This window comes from Camelus dromedarius, chromosome 6 (genome assembly GCF_036321535.1).
Source record: "Camelus dromedarius isolate mCamDro1 chromosome 6, mCamDro1.pat, whole genome shotgun sequence".
In the NCBI taxonomy this organism is placed as follows: Eukaryota; Metazoa; Chordata; class Mammalia; order Artiodactyla; family Camelidae; genus Camelus; species Camelus dromedarius.
In genome coordinates, this window is record NC_087441.1 from 75,092,001 (window position 1) to 75,112,253 (window position 20,253).

Genomic DNA, 20,253 nt, shown 5'->3' on the forward strand with positions numbered 1-20,253 from the left:
AGTAATACATTTGCCCTTCTGGTTAGTAGCTGTTACTAACCCATGAAGGAAGTCCTATAATGAAACTCTGTTTTGCTCCATCTCATATTTGTTAAGATTATATAACTTTTAACAAACTCACCCTTGAATACCGTGGACACTTACCCAAATGTCTACAAATGATTAAATCTGTATTTTGCACAGAGACAAGAGTGACTGCCCCGAAAGGTGGGGGTAGTATTTTATTAATATTTTAATACTCTATGTTTTGGCTAATACTCCAATTCTTACCAAAATAAAAAAAAAATTAAAAGAATTCAGAATTGCCTGTATTAAAATGTCAAAAAATAATCACTCCTGGAAAAAGCTGTGGGATAATTTTGACTATATCTTATTTTTAATTTAAATTTTTTAAAAGTTGAAAGTGACCTACATAAATCCCAGGAAGGAAAAAGTCAGCTCATTTGCTTAGTGAATTAATGTCTAGCAACAGTCAAATAGACATCTTTCCAAAGGCTATTTCCAAATTTACAATATTCATTTCTTCTAACGTCTCAATCTTTAGCTGAGCTAATATTGTGCAACTGCGTAGAAGAGAGATAATCTGATCTTCAGTTTAGACTAATCCAGGTAGAACGGTTTAGTAAAGATTCTAATATATTCAAAGCCAAATTATGTAAACCATAGATAGTAAACAACAGAATAGAAAGGATTCTAAACTTCGCATTCTTTAAGCATGCATAACTTGGATAGAATGTGACACATATAAGACTTAGTTTAAGTATGAAATGCGTTAAGTGTAACACAAAATGTTAATTATCAGCGTAAAGGCTGGCTCAAATCTGAGGAGGTAAATGGGAAGTAAATTTAGAGTCATAAAATTTCTAGAAGACTTTAGATACAATATAATCTGGGATTCTCTTGAATCAGAAACGTGAGAGAAAACTGAGCCCTAGACAAGTTAGGAGACTCCAGATTACACCATATACTGCAGATCTAGAACCAGGTAATCCAACACTTAGGTCAATGAACTCTGCACTCTAATAATCTGTATGTCAGGAGTTATCATAATTTTTCTAATTTTAATAGATCATTTTATATTCTTCTATGGACAAATAATTTCCAGGAAGTCTTGTCTAAACATTGGTTAGTTAGAAGGGAGCTCCTCTTCTGAGCTCCCTAACACTCTTATGCCTACCCCAATTTTAACTCTTTGGTACAACTTATTGACATTTAAGATGCCTGTCTCCCCCTACTAGATTGTCCTTCCTGAGAGCTGGGACAGACTCTTAATCCTCTTTGTACCCTAGTAACTAGCAGTGCTTGGCACACATCAAATAGGTACTCAAAAATACAAGTGGAATTGATCCTTCTTCGAAATCCCTCAAAGTCTCACCATGATCTGAGCTTTGACTGCTTCTTTGGCCTCCCACCCTCAAATTGTGGCATCAAATTGCTTAGTCTTAGTCCTGTGCAAAGATCAGTTTCCCATTACATGGTTTTGTTCAAAGGATCCTCTCCCCTTCTATTCCTCACCCCTTCCCCACCCCACCCTCCACATATATCCCACTTCATGAACTCTCTTGGAATAATTTTCTTGCAGAAGTCTTTCTTGACTCTGGGACCTCTCCCAACCTAAACTGGATTAATGCTCCTCCTCTGAGAACCAGTAGTTTCCTTGTGCATATATTCTCTGCACTACACACATCACTTCACAAGGTAGTTATGCCAACACTCCACCCAACTTGTTTTATTCATGTGGACATCCTCCAAGATTAGTACACTGTCTGTACTAATGCACGTGTATGATTTTAAAATGTGATTTGAACAAAAAGAAGCACATTCATAGGGAAGGAATCTTGACACAGGTGAATTTTAGGGAAGTCAAAGATATACAAACGCAAATAATTGGATATTTAGTACATTTTCCTAAAAGAGCTAAAACAATAGAAAAAGGCTTTCAATTTTGAGGCTACAATTGAAATCATAAAACAAACAATAAAGGCCCTTAAGTGAAAGGACACTAAAATGTTATTTATGCAAATGCTAATATACTGGTTATCATAGGATAACGGGGCGCTTAACAGTCATGTCAAAAATATATACTAAGAGGAAGAAAAACCAGAGGTTAAATTATACTGGGGGCGGGGGCAGGTATAGTTCAGTGGCAGAGCACATGCTTAGCATGCACGAGGTACTGGGTTCAATCCCTAGTACTTCCATTAAAAAGTAAACAAATTAAATTAATTAACCTAATTACCTCCTCCCCTAAAAAAATATTATACTGAAAACGTGTCCCTCAAATAGTCTCGGCTACAAGGCATCACTATTATTCCCAAATCAGTGCACAAAGCTTTTCCTTTACAATTCACTTTTCTTGCGGTAAAACATACATAACATAAAACTTACCATTTAATCACTTTAAAGAGTGCAATTCCATGCCACTAAGCATACTCTTACTATTGTACAGCCATCACCACTACCCATCCTCCTAACTCTGTTTTAAACGCAAGCCGCAGCTGCAACTTCCTTCTTTTCATTAACCTTGCTTTTGTAACATAACTGAGCTTTATGCCCCACAAAGGGTTCTGCTGGGCTAGATTCAGAAACGGACGAGTGAAGCAAATCACTGTGGATGCTCCTTCCAGAGCTACCCAAATCATAAGCTCTGTTAATGGAATTTAAGAGCTAAATTCACTTCGCCCTCCAGCCCTTTCAGGCATCAATAACCGAGGAGTAACCACAGCAACACCACATCCCTCCAAAAATGCAGCAACCGAGTCCCGAACGGCAGCTGTCCAGAGCCAGCGCCGATCCTTCAGCGCCTACTGCAGAAAGCAAGCACCGCGGGGACCGCAAGCAGGTGAAGAAGAGCGAAGAATTAAAGAACCACGTGAGAGACACAGCTGAAGTCTTAGCATTCCCTCTCTGTCCTCCTCGGGTTCCCTACCGCCCAGCGTAGACCGCTCAGCCTCTAACATGTACCCGCAGACCCGCAGCCCGGCATTCCACTGGCGCTCGCGCTCTTTATTGACGCAAATCCCCCGTTCTCGCGGGAGCTTGGGAGCGCGAGCCGAAAAGGGCGGACAAATCTCTCCTAATCACAGTAGGAGCTGCAGCTCGGAAGCGGGAGGAGGGGCGGGCCGCGGGCCTGGACGGGGCGGGGCCTAGCCTCGAAGAGGGGAGGGCGCGGGCGGGAGCGTAGGGGAGGGAGGGGAGACCGAGCGGCCGGGGGCGGGGCCGCACGGCCGGGACCTGTTGATCGCAGGTAGCACCGCCGGCCAGGCTCCCTCAGGACCGCGGCGAGTGCGCATGCTCGCTGGCCGCGCTGGGCCGGTCGCCGAGCGGCGCTGACGAACCGGCTCCTCCGCCGCGGCGGTTGCGGTGGCCGCGATGGCGATGTGAGGGCGCCCGCGGCGGGATGGTGCTGACCCGGGGAGGGCCGTCTTCTTCCAGCGAGACCACGGGCTCCTCCGTCCGCCAGGCTTGGAGGAGGCCAAACCGGGCGAAAGGTGAGCCTCGGACTGTCCCTCCCCGTGTCCCGGCTCCCGGCACCCGCGACCCCTCCCTCCGGCTCCTTCCCACGGGCCCGGCAGGAAGCGGCCTCCTCCTGCGCCCGGTCCCCTGGCCGCCCCGGCCCCACTCCGGCCGCTGAAGGTCGGCGGGGACGCGGTGCCGGCTGCCCCGCCGGTGCCCCCCGCGTCCCCCGCCCCTGAGGCGCGCCCCTCGGCGGTCCGCCTGACCCTCCTCCTCCCGCTGTCCGGCTGCTCCCGCCGTCGCCCTCTGCCCCATCCTCGCGCCTCGCTCGTCTTCGCTCCCTTTCTGGTCCCCTCCCTCATCCCCGCCTCCTTCGGGGCTCTTCGCCGCGGTGGTCCCTCGGTGGGGGGCACTGTGTCTTTTGCTGCCCACCCCTGCCGCGATTTCTCCCCTCTCCCTGTGCATCCCTCCTCTGGCTCCTCTTACCGACGCTCCCTCCCCTCGCCGCCAGGTTTCTGACTCCGCTGTCTCTATCATTTCTTCCTTGGCTCTCTTTTCTTCTCATTTTCCCCTTTCAGTACTTCGTCCTTGTTCCCTTTTGTTAGTTTCTGATTCTGTGTTTTGCTCCAGTGCCGCTCTGCACTCGAGGTCATGCTGTGCCCCGCCTTACCTTCGGAGACCCTCACTCCCTTAACCCTTTCCTCTTTTGGTATCCTGCTTCATTGCTTTCCGTCAGTGGCCCCCGTCCTCCCGTGTTTTTCCATCCTGATCCCACATTCTAGTCTTTAATCTTGATCTTTTTTCTCTCTAAAACTGTTTTTTGGGTTTGTTTTTTGTTTTTGTTTTTCCTATTTGCATAGGTCGAGCCTCTTCAGTCCGTTTTACTTTTTTTTTTTTAAATCTCAGAAGAGTTCTAGTCTCTTACTTTACCTAAATCTAGGTGTCCACTCAGTATACTTAGTTCAGTTTCCAATTTAATAAAATCTGTCATTTTCTTTCTTCACTGACTGGAAGTGTCATCAAAAGAGTGACAGTAGCAATAACCTGTTACACTTACTGATTGAAGGTTTAGTTTTTAAGAATTGTTTACCTGACTTGTCGAGAGAAGCAACTTGAGGACAGACTTGAAAATATAAAGGCTGACCCCCCAAACATAAGGTTAAAATTCAGAAATTTTATTGCCCCCTGGGAAATACAGTTGTCCAAGAACTAATCTTAAATGAAATTTAACAAAATTTATTTTATAAAATTAGTTAATAATTTGATGTCTTATGCATTTGCTGTTGCAGTTGATTGCATCATTTTTGTGGTGGTCTATGTTCTCTGTATTAAATGCATACAATTTTGACTAACTTATAGGGTTAGTGTGCTGACTAAAGGAAATGTGTGAGAAAGTATTATATTTCTGAGTTAGGCAAAAGAACTTTCCAAACAGTTTTGGAAGTTTTTTCCTCCTTTTCATTATGACCAAGATTTGGCTTACAAAAAACTTCTCTCCATAGAAATAATGGTGTGGCATCTTATTTTGAACGCATCTGCTGAAGCAGTTCCTCTGTTAAGTTTGCCTTTATTCTAGGGTTGAAGACCAACTGGATTATGTATTTAATTCTGAAATCTCAAAACAGTCCACACACAGTACATTCTTCCTTACATTGTCTATGTCAGGTAGGAATTAAATTTTTCTGTTTCTGTTGTATAGAAGGGAAGCACTAAGACAAAAAGACGTTTAGTTCCTTATTTGAAATATTAGAGGTAAAAGTAGAAGGAGATACTGTTTAGGATCTGATGTCACAAAACCACACCTCTTTTGGAAGAACCAGCGATTATTGTGTATAGCAGGAGGTGATGAACTCCTCAGCTTTTAAGATTTTTTTTTTTTAATGATTTTTCCAAGGCAAATAGAGGTAACTGCTGCTTCTGAAGGAAGCTTTCCTGTCTTTCAAAGGCAGGGCTTTCTATTTCGAGGTAACTATTCATTAAAAAAGCAAATGCTAACAAATTCTTGTTGGTATTCTTAGTGAATTGATTCTCTGCTCTTAGAAATTAAAATAAAGATTCATGGTGGGCAGCAGGCACAGGACCAGAAGACAGAAAACCTAAACTCTATGATGACTCATGACATTAGTTTGTAGAAGTCACTTAACCTGTATACCTAGGGTGTCTCTACTTATAATACATGGGTAAAAGAGGTGGCTACCCATTAATCTTTCAAAAGCAAAGTAAACCCTAATCATTTAAGCATGCTTAGGGCCACCACAGACAAAAATTACTATAAACACTTAATTTTTATCTCCTTTAGACTGTGTCATAAGAATATAATTGAATGCTTAAATCCCAGATCACTGAAATTTAGATTTTTGTTTTTAATTGCAGACTTACGTGAAAAGTCTAGTAGAGTGTGCTGTGAACTGTAGATTAGTTTAGATTACTTAATGTTCATGTGCAGTGAAACAGACACTGCAGCATTCTGTGTGCAGAGCACGTTTGCCCTCTGTTTGCCAGGATTTGGCACTGAAAGTGTACGAGTTGCACAGTATCTTTGGTTACTTCTATGAGTTACTGTTGTCTTATATTTTAGCTTTGTTTGCTGTAGGTATAGACCCTTGAGATGACTTGACGGTTGTTTCGGGAATAGAAAGGGCAAAGATTTCCTCTGCTTTGATTCTAAGTATTAAGGAAAAACTGCTTAAAAGTGAGTTTTGTGATAAGTACCTGTGTGTATTTAAATAAATGGATGGAGATGGGCGCATATAGATTTAAAGTGAGTAGTTTTTTTTTTTTTTTCTTTTCCTCCTTGAGTTGTTTGTTAGGAAGAAGGTTTAGAAATGAATATGAATAAGAAGTAGGGTGGTAATAGAGAAGAAAGCATTCCTTCTGGGCACAGTGATTTTTCAGAAAAATTAGGAAGCACGAATTGTTAGGCAGGTCTAGATTTTTCAGAAGGAGTGGAGTGAAACAACCTCACAGTGGGTTTTACCATTTTATTTTTAAAGATTGCCAGTTCTTTTTAGCGGGTCCATAGTTGGTCAGTGATGTGCTAAATTTAATAAAAATTAGCCTCTTTTTTCTTAATAGAAGTATAAAAATGTCAGGTCCTTTTGACCAAGGAATTAAAAATACTATTTGTATTTGAGAAAACTGAGGCTTAGAGAGGCTGAGTTAGAATCCAGGTCTGTCTGTTAGGAAAGTTAAAGGTATACTGAAGAAAGCACAAGCTGTTAAGAAAACACTTTGTGTCTTAGAATATTTTTCAGTGAGAGGATTGAACTTTCTGTTCTGGTTCTGAGTTTTGTTCTCTGTTGAGATAACTAGTAAGATGAAATATCTTAAGGAGTACTGGGCAGATCCCTGAACTAGGAATAGATAAGGACTGTAATTCTTTCTGAATTTCTCTTTATGTTAAAAGAAGTGACTAATTTTTGGTACTTTGGGCTATTCTGGGGTTTTTAAGGTATATAATAACATGATATATTCAGAGATATTCTGTATTATGTTACTGGTAGGTTTGTGGCATATAAAATTGAAAAGTTTATATGAACTGCTTTTAATAAATTAAATCCTGTTTTCCTTGTAATATCAGAAGTAGGTTTTACTTGTGTCCCATAAGGACCAATACAAGTTCTTTCTCAGTTTCTTTACTTCATTCATGTAGTAAGTCAACCATCAAAATACTCTCAGAAGTTTTACTAATGTTCTTTCTATGTTATGTTTTAAAATTGTTTTTCTATGGATTTTATATCATATTAACACAGTTATTCAAAACTAACACTGTTCTGAGAGTGCTTCTTAAGCTAAGTCTCAATTCTAAGAAGAGTAAAATATATTTCTCTTTTATTGGACTGTAACTGTAAAACCAAATTTTAAAGAAATTAGGAGACAACAATGCCTTTAAACTTCAGATTTTGTATTTGTGTGTGTGGAATGTGAGAAATTTGAGGATTTCATATTTAGAGAGTAATGTTAATTACATGGAAAATTGAATATAGTTAATTTATCAAGTGTGATATTTTTTGTTACTATTGCATTCTGATTTCAGGTTTTCTACTAGTAGGGGCGTATTTATCTTATGGCTCAATGACCCTTGAATCTACTTCTTAAAACAATTAAGCTGTGGACTTCAGAATTATACAGGTTTAAACGTAGGCCTGGGAGTTTGACACATTTGAGGTTTTTGTCCTTTTTCCATTATTTTCTAACTGTGTGACCTAGGATAAATCCTGTAAACTTTCTGCTTCTTAGTTTCTTCACCTATGAAATGGAGTAATAATAGCTGTTTCAGATTTTTATGAGAATTGGATGGAATAACGTAAAGCTACTGGCATATAAATAAATGCTTCAGAAAGTTCTGAGTGTCTATATTTGGTTTGTATGTGATAATGCTATTTGGTCTATATCTGGTATCAACAGGGAAACATACAGCTTTTTAAAATATAGTTTGTCTATCAAGCTATTCTGCTTATCTTTCCTTTGGAAGATCTCCCTCTTACCCTCTCCCCCGAGGAGAAGAACTTAGTACTCTATTCTCTTCTTAAATGGCTCTAAAATTTGTGTAGTATGGTATATGGTTGGCCCTCAGAAGTTCATTTTGATGCGTGATGAGTGGCAGCTGAAGGTTCTAGACCATTCATTTTCCTTATTTTACGTGCCCTCTTTACTCTAGTGATTCTGGTAAGCCCATCTTCATTGTGAATCACTTTTTTGAATGAGAGATGTTACTGATGAAAGGGTGTTGTGCACGTGAGTAACTGTGAAGGCAGAAGGAAGGTTAAAAGCCATCAGAGTGGTGATCTTCAGAGTCAGGACAGTGACAGGTGGCTTGGCCATTTTAGAGTAGAATACAATCCAGTGACTTAGCATGTTTAGCCCTTGCAAGAAGGAGCTTACAAAGCTGGGCAGGGTGTCAGGGCCACACTCAATCCAAAGGAAACTGAATGTAAATCAAGAAAGAAGACCATAGGTCAGATATTTAGACTGAACCAACCAGTGCAGACTTAACCAACTTAGGTGGCCAGAATGAAGCCAGATAGCAGGGTTAGAGGTGCAGGACTAATACAGACGTTCTTGGCTGATTGGTCTCAGTTTATAGCTCTGTATTGTTGGACTTGGTCAAGATTAGCTCCAGGACTGTAAGGGCCTGATTCTTTGGATTGGAGTTCTGCTGTGCCCCAGGTGAGTGGTGCCCAGAAAAGGTGGCAGCCAAGCATACTTTCTCCCAAGAGACCCATCTTCCCACTCTCCTTGGTTTGCTGCAGAACTTGAATGTTATAGGAATCTTTTGTTTTTTGCAAGGTTATGAGAACAGTGTTCTGAAGTCTTCTAGGGGTGCCCCTATTTTGGGCTTCCTGCTTATTCACTGGGAGAAGGCCCAAGAAAATGGGTCCAAAACTGACTCACTAGTATCAAATGGATTGGGTTAACCTCCTTCTAGATCTAGAAGATTTCTTTGTTCCTGTCATATCCCTAGTTAAGTGACTTGAATTTAACTGTACATGTTACATGTCCTTCCTGTCATCGATCCCAGATCTCAAATGTCAGTCTCAGTCCCCAGATATCTGTCACAGTGTGAGCCCCTCATCTACCTGGGCTTGAATTTGATGTTTCTTCATTTGGTATCAGTTCCTCTGTGTCTATCACAATGCGAGCATCTCACTACATTGAGTGTGCACATTTAAAGATGTGTGTATTTTTGTACACTGTGGCCCGTAAGTGCAAGTTTACGACATTATCTAGTGTTCAGCTGAAGAAACAGTGAATTTTCTAAAGCTGGTAGAAAAAGTGATTGTGTTTTACTCATTGAGAAATGATATATCGATTGCCAGCATGGAGCCTTTCTAAGGGAAAATTGGTCCATAGGTGATTTTTGCTATATATGGTTTCTTCAGTACCTAACTCCTGCATACAATTGGGCGTCATTATTTGGACTGTCGGTATTACAGGCTCTGAACCTGTGTGTCCCATGGCTGCTAACTTGGGAGTGGGTTCAGAAGCTGGAGCTGTTGTCTCCGTAAGTGATAGTGATCCCTTTATTTCTTGGGTTGACAGAGGGAGTCCCTGGAATCTCTAGTTTATTCAGCTTCTCTACCCTCTGCCTTAGGAGAAAGGACATCCTAAGGACATCTATTTTGGGTCCATAGTTTAAGAGTCAGGGCTGTTAGTTTTTAGATTTCTGTGGGAGGATCTTCTGATCGCCTGTGGTCTCCAGTCTATTTTAAGGAACCTCTGAACTGTGCCTCTTCGTTTCAGATATTTCCGTGTCTTCTTTTAGGTTTCAGGAGTTCAGACTGAGCTCCAAGTGGTTAGCTATTGTTTTAGGATCAGTGTTTTAGGAGCATCTCCCTCATTTTTCTGGATGTCCACACTGGGGCTTTGTGGATGTTGGAGGTCTCTCAGCTGATCTGATGGGAGTGAGCATGCTTGTCGCCTCAGAAGCTAGGCATGATTTTTATACACCTAGTGCTATTCTGGGGCAGTTACTATACACTGGCAGTTACAGGATGGCTAGGTATTCCTAGACTGAGATGTCCAATAGAAATACATGGGATATGTAATTAAAATTTTTCTGGTAGCTAAATTTTAAAAAATAAAAACAAACTGATAAAATTAATTTTTATAATACATTATATTTATCCCAACATATCCAAGAATCATTTCAAGATGGGATCAATATAAAAAAACGCATTAATGAGACATTTACACTCTTTTCCTTTACTAAGTCTTTGGAACCCGGTGTGTACTGAACACTTACAGCATCTCAATGAGTATACCACCTTTTTAACAGTTAAAGTACAATGCAGTCCTATCAAAACAATAAAGTTATGTTGAATGAAACAATATTTACACTGCTTCAGAGTTTGATATAAATGTAAATTAATTAAAAGTAGAAAATTCAGTCACTCAGTCACACTAGTCGCATTTCAGTCGTTCAGTAGTCATGTGTGGCCAGTGGCCACTGCATCGGACAGAGCAGCTCTCCAGGGCCAGGAATGTCTTTCAGACTAACAGGTAACTCCATTCCTTTGGGAATAGGCTGACTTTCCCTGAAGTATTACGAGGGGATCGTCAGCTTGTTTTTCCTGTCAGGTTTGATTGTCGGAGAAATCTCTTTTATCTAAGAGCCTTGCAGCAAGAGTTTCTCATTTAGTATCAGAGGCAGTTCCTGTTTGAGGTTCCCCTGCGGCATCTTTGGATTGAGGTTTGTAGTTTACTCAGCTTAGTTCTTTCTTAGGGCCCTGGAAATGGCCAGGTGGGAGCCCTACCTGAACAGACCTCTCAAAGTATCCTGTTTAGGCCACTTTGCTGGGGCTAGGAGAACAGAATGAGACATCAGTCTCAGGTGAGTCAGGATTTCCAAGTGTCAGAGGCTCAGATGAGAGTGACAGAGCTGAGCCACCTGGCAGACTGTGCAGGAGGGCGTGAGACTCACCGCTTCTCGGGGTGCACGGGGTCCCTGCAATGGAAAGTCTCCCAGACCTCATCTGGGTAAAAGGAAAGAAGTCCTTTATCAGCTTCTTTCATTCTTCAGAGAGGACAGGCCAGAATCTTTCTGTTTCATGGAAGATTCTTTGCCTGATAAACTGAGTGGCATGAGAATCTGTGTAAGTCAGAGATTGCAAAGTTTGAATGAATTTGCCCTCGAGAAGAATTTGAATTTAACCACACAGGTTTTGTTTGTTTTGTTTTGCTTTGTTGGTGGTGGTGGCTTTTTTTTTTTTTTAATTGAATACAGTCAATTACAATGCATCAATCTCTGATGTGCAGCACAGTGTCCCGGTCTTGCATATACGTACATATATTCATTTTCATATTTTTTCCATTGAAGGTTATTACAAGATATTGAGCATAGTTCCCTGTGCTATATAAAAGAAACTTTTAAAAATCAATTTTTATATTTTTATATATAGTAGCTAACATTTGCAAATCTCAAATTCCCAAATTTATCCCCTCCCACCCCCTCCGCCCAGTAACCATAAAATTGTTTACTTAGTCTGCGAGTCTGTTTCTGTTTTGTAGATGAGTTCGTAATGTCCTTTTTTTTTTAGATTACACATATGAGTGATGTCATAAGGTATTTTTCTTCCTCTTTCTAGCTTACTTCACTTAGAATGACAACTTCTAGGTCCACCCATGTCGCTGCAAATGGCATTATTTTATTCTTTTTATGGCAGAGTAGTATTCCATTGTTTAAATATACCTCAACTTCTTTATCCAGTCATCTGTGGGTGGACATTTAGGTTGCTTCTGTTTGTGTTTATTTTTAAACTACTTGGTAGCATCTAAAATTTAGAAGATTTTACCTTTAGTAAAAAGAACATTTTCAATTTCCTCATGAAAATTTAGAAGCCTCTGACAGTGCTGGGCCAGCAAGGATTGTGTGGAGCTGAGTAGCAATTGCTCCCTGTGATGGGAAGAGAGCAGCTTATGAGAGGATCAGGCTCCAAGACCCTGAGAGCCCTTGGAATTTTTCTTTCCTTTCTCTTTTGCCTGCTTTCCTTTTCCTTTAGTCTCTTCTCCTTTGAATTTTTTTTTCTTCTACCAATATATAAAAATAGAAATAATTATTTTCTGGTTTTGGGGGGAGAATGAAAAATAAATTTATCCATATCACTCTGTGTATATCTACACATGTATGTTTCTACTTAGGGAATAATCAGTACAAAGGGATGGAACTGAGGAAAATTCGGCAGCAACAAAAGAACAAAAAGTACAGCAGGATATGAGAGGAAAAGTGAAGGAAATTGCTAACAGCTTAAACTTATACTGGTAAAAGAATTTATCATAAAAGTTTATTAATGCATGTCTGTTTTCAATCTGCCAGTGCAATAATTTTTTTCTTCAAGTTGATTGGGTTTAAACAGGAGCCAAATAATAATAGTTAATATTTGTGGAATACTTAAAGTTAATTTATTAAACATTCCTTAAATTTTAAATTAAATTAAATGCTGACCATGTGTTAGGCAATGGGAATACGTCTGTGAACACAGTATTCAGAATTTGCTGACTTCATGAAGCTTACGTTTTACTGGGGAGAAATAAAAGACTAATAAGTAAAATATTTAGTTTGTTAGGTGGAGATTAGTGCTGAGGAAAAAATAAAGGAGGAAAAGATCGAATATGGCAGAAGAGGAGAGGTTCTCATTTAGACAGTGGCCAGGAACGGCCTATTTGAGAAGTTTACATTTGAATCAAGATTAGAAGGAAGTAAAGAAGTGAGTCATTTGAATATTTGGGATGGAAGAGTATTCCAGGGAACAAATGCAAATGCCCTGAAGCAGGAATCTATTTGGTGTGTTAGAGGATCAGCAGGGAAACTGTGAGTGGAGTGGTCAGACCAGGAGGGGATGAGGTCAGAGAAACTAAGGAAGAGCCAGGTTATGTAAGATCATCATGTAGGCTGTGGTTAAGGCAGTACCACTGAACGTGGTGGGGAGCCACTGAGGGTTTGGAACCAAAGAAAGATAGGCAATTGAATGATTGTCAAATAATACATATTGTTATGTAACATTATATGATAATTATATAAAACAATGCATAATTATTAATTAACATATATAATATGTAATATAAGGGATCACCTGACTGTTTCTTTGAAAATAGCCTAAAGGGGGATGTATTACTTTGGGTATAGGTTAGATGCAGTTGCTGTAACAGAGAGCTATAAGAAATAAAAGTCTGAGCAGTCAAGGTAAGTTCGACATGTGTGTTCTATGAAACCATATGGGAATCTAGAATCTTTCCATCTTTTTGGTTTTACCATTCTTCAGGGTTTTGTCCTAATCTGTGTGGTCAATATTAGGCCACTTTGAAGAAGGCATTCCAGCCTGCAAAAAAGGGAAGCAGTGAAATCTGGGCAGAGAATTTCTTTTTAAACAGGGGAGGCAGGCAGTGCATATATTACTTTAATTTACAGCTTACAGTCCATGGAAAGGATTGCTTGGCCACACTTGGCCTCAAGGGTAATTGGGGAATGGAGTCTCAGGCCAGGCAGACCATCCGGCAAGGAAGAGGAGGAAAACGGAAATGATGGGCAGTGTACCACGGTCTTCCAGTTTGTCTGCCCAGATAGCCATGTCTACCCTTCATCCTCCCTGTTGAAACACTCCTGCCTGCCTGCCCAGAAGGAGACACCCAGGGTGCTGGCCACTTGTTGCATTGATCAGGCTGAGAGATCAGTACTTCCTGTCAGGTCACAAAAGCACAGTTATTTGCTCCTCGCTCACTCCTCCCATGTACACCCACCATATGGTGGTGGATCAGGAACAGGAAAAGAGCAATAAAATGTTGCATCTGGGTAAGGCAGCAGTGAGAGACAGGCGGGCTCTGGTGGAGAGTGGCGCTGGCAGGAGTGCTGAAGGGCCCTCATCCTGGCAGTGGAGCAACAGCTGGTACCCTTCGTTCTGCCTTCCGGTGGGAATGCCTGTGTCCACGGCGCTGAGACCCTGTCTTGGCTGTCTGGGTGTTTCTTCCTCGGTAACCTCCATGACCACATCTGAAGTTGGGACAGGATTTACCCTCTTCGGAGGGTGTGTGGCTTTCAGAGTCAGCTCCCGGCTGCTGCAGGCCTGCTAGTCTCCCACTTAACATGGTCACGGGTGTTTGCAGTTACCTTATAATTTCTCTGACAAACACCATTCTCTCAAAAATATCGTAGGATTCTTTTGTCTCCACTCAGTTCTGTGTGCCAGTGACTGTAGCCAGATTCTTCCCTGCCTATTGATTGCTCTCTGTGCACCCACCACTTTCTCTCCTTTTCGTGGCCACTGCCTGGAAGCCACCTGAAACAGCAGGCATTGGTGGGATGGCGGCACCCTTGTGTAGTCTGCGCTGCAGGCTGGATGCCTTTATTTTTTTCAGAAATCTTCAAAAAAGTCCTTTGAGAAAAGTACTGATCGTCTTATCTCCTGGTAATGGAGGTATTGGAATAGTTGTCTATAAGGACCTACATTTCTCCTCTCTATTTCCTTCTGTCTTTCCTCGCAAACTGGCCAGTTCTTGCCTGAGGAGATGCAGCAGAGAACCATGGACACACATGAATGCTATGGTCCTTTCCATCCACTTCCTGAAGTGCTTAGCTTTTTATGGGCGCCTAGTTCTGTAAGTTATTGTAGGCAACAGTTTATCAAACATTTGCTCCAGCGTAATGGGGGGTCACCATTATTCTAGTGGTGTCTGTTCCCTGCTGCCTGTACCTCGTTACTGAGCCAGTGCCGCGTATCTGGGGGTCTGATCGTGGTAGTACTGGAATTCTGGTATTAATTTCTGTGTTACGGAAAGGCTGCTGTAATAGGGATCCAAACATAAAATGGCTTAAATGGGAAAAAAGTTTATTCTTCCCCAGATGACAGGCCCACGAATTTAGGTGGTGAGGGATGCTATGTTCCGTAAAGGAAATGAAGACCTGAGAGGGGTAACTACCAAAATGTTGGATCTGGGACTCAAGTCCTGCGCCTTTGTTTTAACCATTGTGCTGTGTGTACGTATATTCACCTCTTCCTGCTGGCTCGTGAGCTCTGTGAGGTGTCAGGAACTCAGTTATACCTTGGCCTGTTGCATTTCCGAACTTATAGTAAGTGCTCAATAAGTGTTAGCGTGAATGAGTACTTACTTTATATCTGAATAAGTTAAGGCATAGGGCCTTAACTGGAACATGACCTAAACCTTGCACACAAGAATATATGTACAGGAGAGAAGTCGTCATTACCGTGAAGTGGGGAGTATCTTACATAAAGGTAGCATTCCTTTGATCTCCTTAGAAATAGTTACTGTAAAGTCTTTTGATGTGATTATTAACGTTTAAAATAGCAGTTATGGAAGGTGGTGGAGAGAAGAAAAAGAAATCTATGAAAAAGAGTGAATGTGGTCTGAATTCTAACATTTTTAGTACCTAAAATAATTTATACCAGGGGCAAAAGATTTTTTTTTAATTAAACAATAAATATTTGGGATGTGAAAAAAAAAAAACTATCCATCGCATATCTGGGCAAACTATTTTGGCCAAAGATTTTCAATAGCTCGTAGCGTGTATATGAGTGTGCATGTATGTGTATATACACAGACACATTTCATGTATCTGTGTGTTCGTGTGTGTATGAAGTTTCAGAAATCACTTACTCTACTCAGGGATTTACATATTTAAAAATGGTGAGTTTTACATCTTAGACATTAATAAGCCTGTAACGTTTTGGGTGTTCATGAAGATTGTTTCTGAACCACTGAACTAAGAAAGTACCATTCTGTTTATCAGTGTACTTTGAAGTGTACACAAGTGAATCATAACAAAGATATGATAGATAATATTGATATGTGAAACTGAATGAAAACAAATCTCTAAAAGTTATTCCTAAGCCTTGTGGAGGATACAGACCTTTTAGATAAATTGAGAGTATTAAGTAACTAATGAAGCATAGGTTTCCTTAAAATGGACTTTTCTGTGTCTGCTATTTTGTTTGAGATGTTATTTTTTTTTTCTTTCTCATAGGGGGAACAATATTCTTTTAGCAAGAATCAGTAACTGGAAGTACAAGATTGGTGATTTAATAATATTAAAATGAAGTTTTGAGCAGCAGAGGTAAGAATATGGCAATTCTTTTGCATTTAATTCATAATAGATCAGAATATTTGCCAGATTTCTGTGAAGAACTATTTTAAGAACTGTGAAGAGTTTGAGATTTTATCCCACTTGCAAGGTAATGAGCTAGCCTGCCACAGTGCCAGGGATGTGGGCGGAAGACATGAGACTCCTGGATCAAAGAAAATGATGATTTATATGCACAGCATAGCAGCAGCCAAGAACCAGGCAACCCATATACAAGTAGGCTGTCTTCCAGGAGAGGAGCCCTGAGCTGAGGAGACCCAAATCTTTTATGGTGGACAATAAGCCTGGCTGACTTATGCCTCAGGAGAGAGTTTATTTCCATGACTGGGACGTAAACAGATCTGCCCTTAATTCCGTTATCTCTGACTTCTAAGACTGTTGGCTCAACATATATCCTTGAGAAATGGTCTGGAATAAAGGCAGTCAGCATCTCTGCTGGCAAGATGTGCAGAAACACAAGACCTGGAGAATTGTCTTTTAACACTTTCTTACTCCAGATTGCTTTTTAAAGTGTGTATTACTGTTAAGGATGATGGTTACAGTGCTTTTTTGAAATAGTAAAAAGATGGAACCCCCTGAAGTACCCAACAACAGGAGATTGTTTAAATTATAACATTCACAGTGTAATAGTTATTAATATAGATGTTCATCAAAAAATTAAGTGAAAGAGGTTATAAAATATCGATATAGTTTGATTCTACTTTTATAGAAATTGTACAAATGTACACACATATGAAGAGTATATACCAAAGTATATATTTCAATGGGTAGAATTGTGAATGTTTTCTTTTTCACTTGTTTGGTTTTTCATTTTATTTCTTTTTAACCTCTCGAAAATGAACACTTTAGGCTTCTTTAGGGAGGGAAAAAATTTTTTTGAAATTTAAAAATAAACAGTCATTTAAGAACTTCACCTGACAGAGAAAGACCTTCATGAATTTAAATAAGAATTCAAGAATGTTAATTCTCTTTTTGACTCTGGAGTTGCCTTTATGTGCAATGTAGAACTAGAAGAGAATAATTGGGTAGCTTAATTTTTTCTTAAAAAGTTACTGTTTTACCTATGATAAAGTCAAGCATTACTTTTAGCAATTTGCTGTATTATTATCACAGAGATATCACAAAGGGAAACAAATCTCAGGGAAAGTGTTCTAACAGGGCACATCTTAAATTATAGAGTAGGTCCTGTTTAGTCAGCATTTAATTAGTAAGTGTATTTAGTAAGTGTAGATTCTGGTGCAAGACAGTTGGGTTAAGCTAAGGTAGGTGCACAGACTAATTTGCTTCATTTTTATTTCCTGCGTATGTATCATGCTCTGAAATATGTCTAATATTAGTGTTTCTGTAAGTTGGCATTTTTATTGTTGTGCTTCTCATGATTTTTTCCCCCTTCTTTAACTAAGGTGCTGTTACCTGATTTGTCCTCTGAGTATAAATTAAAAATGACTGAAGTTCAAGCAATGGTAGAATTCTCCGTGGAGCTCAACAAGTTCTACAATGTGGATTTGTTTCAGAGAGGGTGTGTATTTTAATGTAAAAATTATTTATTTTGCACAAGATAAATTGTACAGTTTTCATTTAAATTCAGTTACATACTTTCGTTCCAGCATACATAAAGGAAACAGTGGGCTATATTCAAGTATTTTCTCAGAGAAATTTTATTTCTAAATAAATATTTGAAAGTTATTCATGTGGATTTAATAATGCTGGATATATTTAACATGTGTTTATGAATTTGTACTGAGCATTGAGAGAACTTTTATGAAAATGTATAAGAGCTCATTTCTACTTTTTTAAAAGCTGGCTGTATATGAGGAAAATAAAATATATATACACAAAACAGCTAAGTAGGAACACAAAATGATGAGTCTTTAAAAAGTATGTGTAGAAAGTGCTCTGAAAATCAGAACAGAAAGACAACTTTCTTGGTTAGGACGTTATAGAAGGTGATATGGAGGAATAGGATCAAAGTATGGATAAGATCGAAAGGCAAAGGGTAAGGTGACAGACCCTCCTAGTAGGAGAGAATACCGGGTGTCACGTCTTGGAAACAGGAATGAGCATGCTGTTTTAAAGAGTAGTTAGGATGTTGGGTACTCTCTAGTAGAGTTGCAGAAGGAAAGATAGTAGAGGAGAGGTTATGTTTGTGAAGGGCTTTTCATGTCAGAAGAGTTGATACTAGGGGCTTGGGGCAGCCATTGATAGTTTCCAAGTAAGGATGAAACTGTCATGATTATTGCAGTAAACACTTACCGACATGATGAAGATCATGATAATATTAGACAGATGGTTGCGTAGAAGAAATAGAGGCACCGGGAACAGTTAGAGGTGCTTACGATAACTCAAGATGTAAACCTGAGTTTCTGTGCTTGGAATGGTCATGGTGGGGCTATGACTGACAGGAGTAGGAAGAGAGAGGTTTTCTACTGTTGTTTGTCTTGGCTCTGCTATCTTATTGAAAAGACAGAAACAGCCGTGCACTGCTCTGCTCCACATGGTCTCTCATCTGTCAGCAGGACAGCCTGGGCTTGTTCTCCTGGAGGAGGCAGGAGTCCAAGAAAGAGAGCAGATTGCTTCATTGCATTCTGTTGGCTAAGCAAGTTACAAGGCCAGGCCAGGTCTGGGCTGGTGGCTCTTCGGCTAGTAAGACTTACTTTAACATTGTAAAATGATTATAAATCAATAAAAAATGTTAAAAAAAAACTTTATGGGTTACAGGAGTGGGTAAAGCTCAGTAGTAGAGCACATGCTTAGCATGCACAAGGTGCTAGGTTCAATCCCCAGCACGTCAAAAAAAATTAATAAAAAAAAACCTTTATAGGGATTCTGTATGTCTGATATAGTCCATTCCATGCTCTGAAACCCACACCCATATTTGTTTTTTGAGACATGACTACTCTCTAGGTGTTTGGGGATTAGAATTTTGTGAGATCATGCCATTAAACTTCCTAAAAGCCCTCATGTCCAACTGATAATGTCTACTTAGACACTGCTTTAACTCCTTTAGAGATGTTAAGAAAGGGATTTATAGCCACGCCATTGATTAGATCTTTGTACATGGTAGCATTTTATTTTGAAAATCTTTAGGGAGACTGGTGATGAAAAAGTTTTATTTTCCAACCCAGGAAGTCCTGGTTCCTCTATATTTCCTCTAGATTCTGCTTGAAGAATGACCAGTTCTTTCTTAGCTCAGCAAAACCTTACTGTACTTAACTGGGAGCAACCATGTGACATTTCCAGCTTTCTGCCTGGAAATTAGCTTATGTAATCCAAAAGTTTCCGAGGTACAATGTCTAACATCTTCTAAGTTATTGTTGCAAAGCATATTTACCAGAAGTTTGTCGCTATAGAACTTAGGCCACTGTGTTTTAAGTCTCCCATAGTTTTCTTATTATTTTTCTTGCCTTTATAATTGTTACTGTTACTTTGGTCCTGAAATCAGTGCCACATATTTTAAGTTTCTGTTGGGTACCAGTTTCCATTTTAGTTATTTTTTTGCCACATTAATGCAGCTAACAACAGACACAAAGCCTCAGTGGCATTGCAGCAGTAAACATTTATTTTTGCTCACAGATCTGTGGATCAGCTGCATGGTTCTGCTGACTGGGGCTGGCCTGGCTAATCCTTGCTGGGCTCACTCATGAATTTAGTCAGCTGGCAGCTTGCTTGCTGATGCAGAATGGCCTCACCTGGGTGCACTCAGGTCTGTTTTATGATCTCTCACCCTCCAGGTATTCTAATGGAGGAGGCAGGGGTCGGAGAGAAAGAAACTATACAAGAAGAGCTTTTAAGGCCTTGGCTTGGAACTAGCACATGGTCATCTCTGTTGCATTGCATTGCATTGCCCAAAACACGTCATAAGGCCAGCCCAGATTCAAGGGATAGGGAATGGTGTCCCACCTCTTAATGGTAGTCACATTGCAAGAGATGTGGATATGGGGATGGGTTAAAAAATTGAGGACATTTTCAAAGTCAGTCTACCACACACTTTTATATGTTTTGTTTTCTGTTATTGGTTGCTATGAGGCATTTGGGGGAATAAAGAATAGGATTTAATGAATGGGATTTAATGATTCCATGTAGAGGATGATACTGAGACAGAAAAGGCATTAAAAAATATGCAGGTAGAGGTACGAATTTACATGATGTCTAGAATTGCTTTGAAATAGCAAAGAAAAAATTACAGGTGAATGGAATATGGCAAA

At 40.1% G+C, this 20,253-nt stretch overlaps 1 protein-coding gene across 7 annotated transcripts in view; it reads left to right on the top strand.

Moving 5' to 3' along the window:
* Positions 1-3,210: 3,210 nt before the first annotated feature.
* The window catches only part of FAM135A (family with sequence similarity 135 member A), a 119,304-nt gene continuing 102,261 nt past the window's right edge, over positions 3,211-20,253 (top strand). For 4 of the 7 annotated variants that reach the window (XM_031455919.2, XM_031455922.2, XM_031455920.2 and 1 more), the window contains exons 1-3: positions 3,212-3,491; positions 15,932-16,021; positions 17,452-17,567. In XM_031455919.2, coding sequence (XP_031311779.2) covers positions 17,491-17,567 — 77 coding nt within the window. In that variant the 5' untranslated portion in view covers positions 3,212-3,491; positions 15,932-16,021; positions 17,452-17,490. Of the gene's footprint in view, positions 3,492-12,096; positions 12,217-15,931; positions 16,022-17,451; positions 17,568-20,253 lie in introns of all 7 variants that reach the window. The other 3 variants (XM_031455915.2, XM_031455917.2, XM_064486953.1) reach the window with 2 other exon arrangements.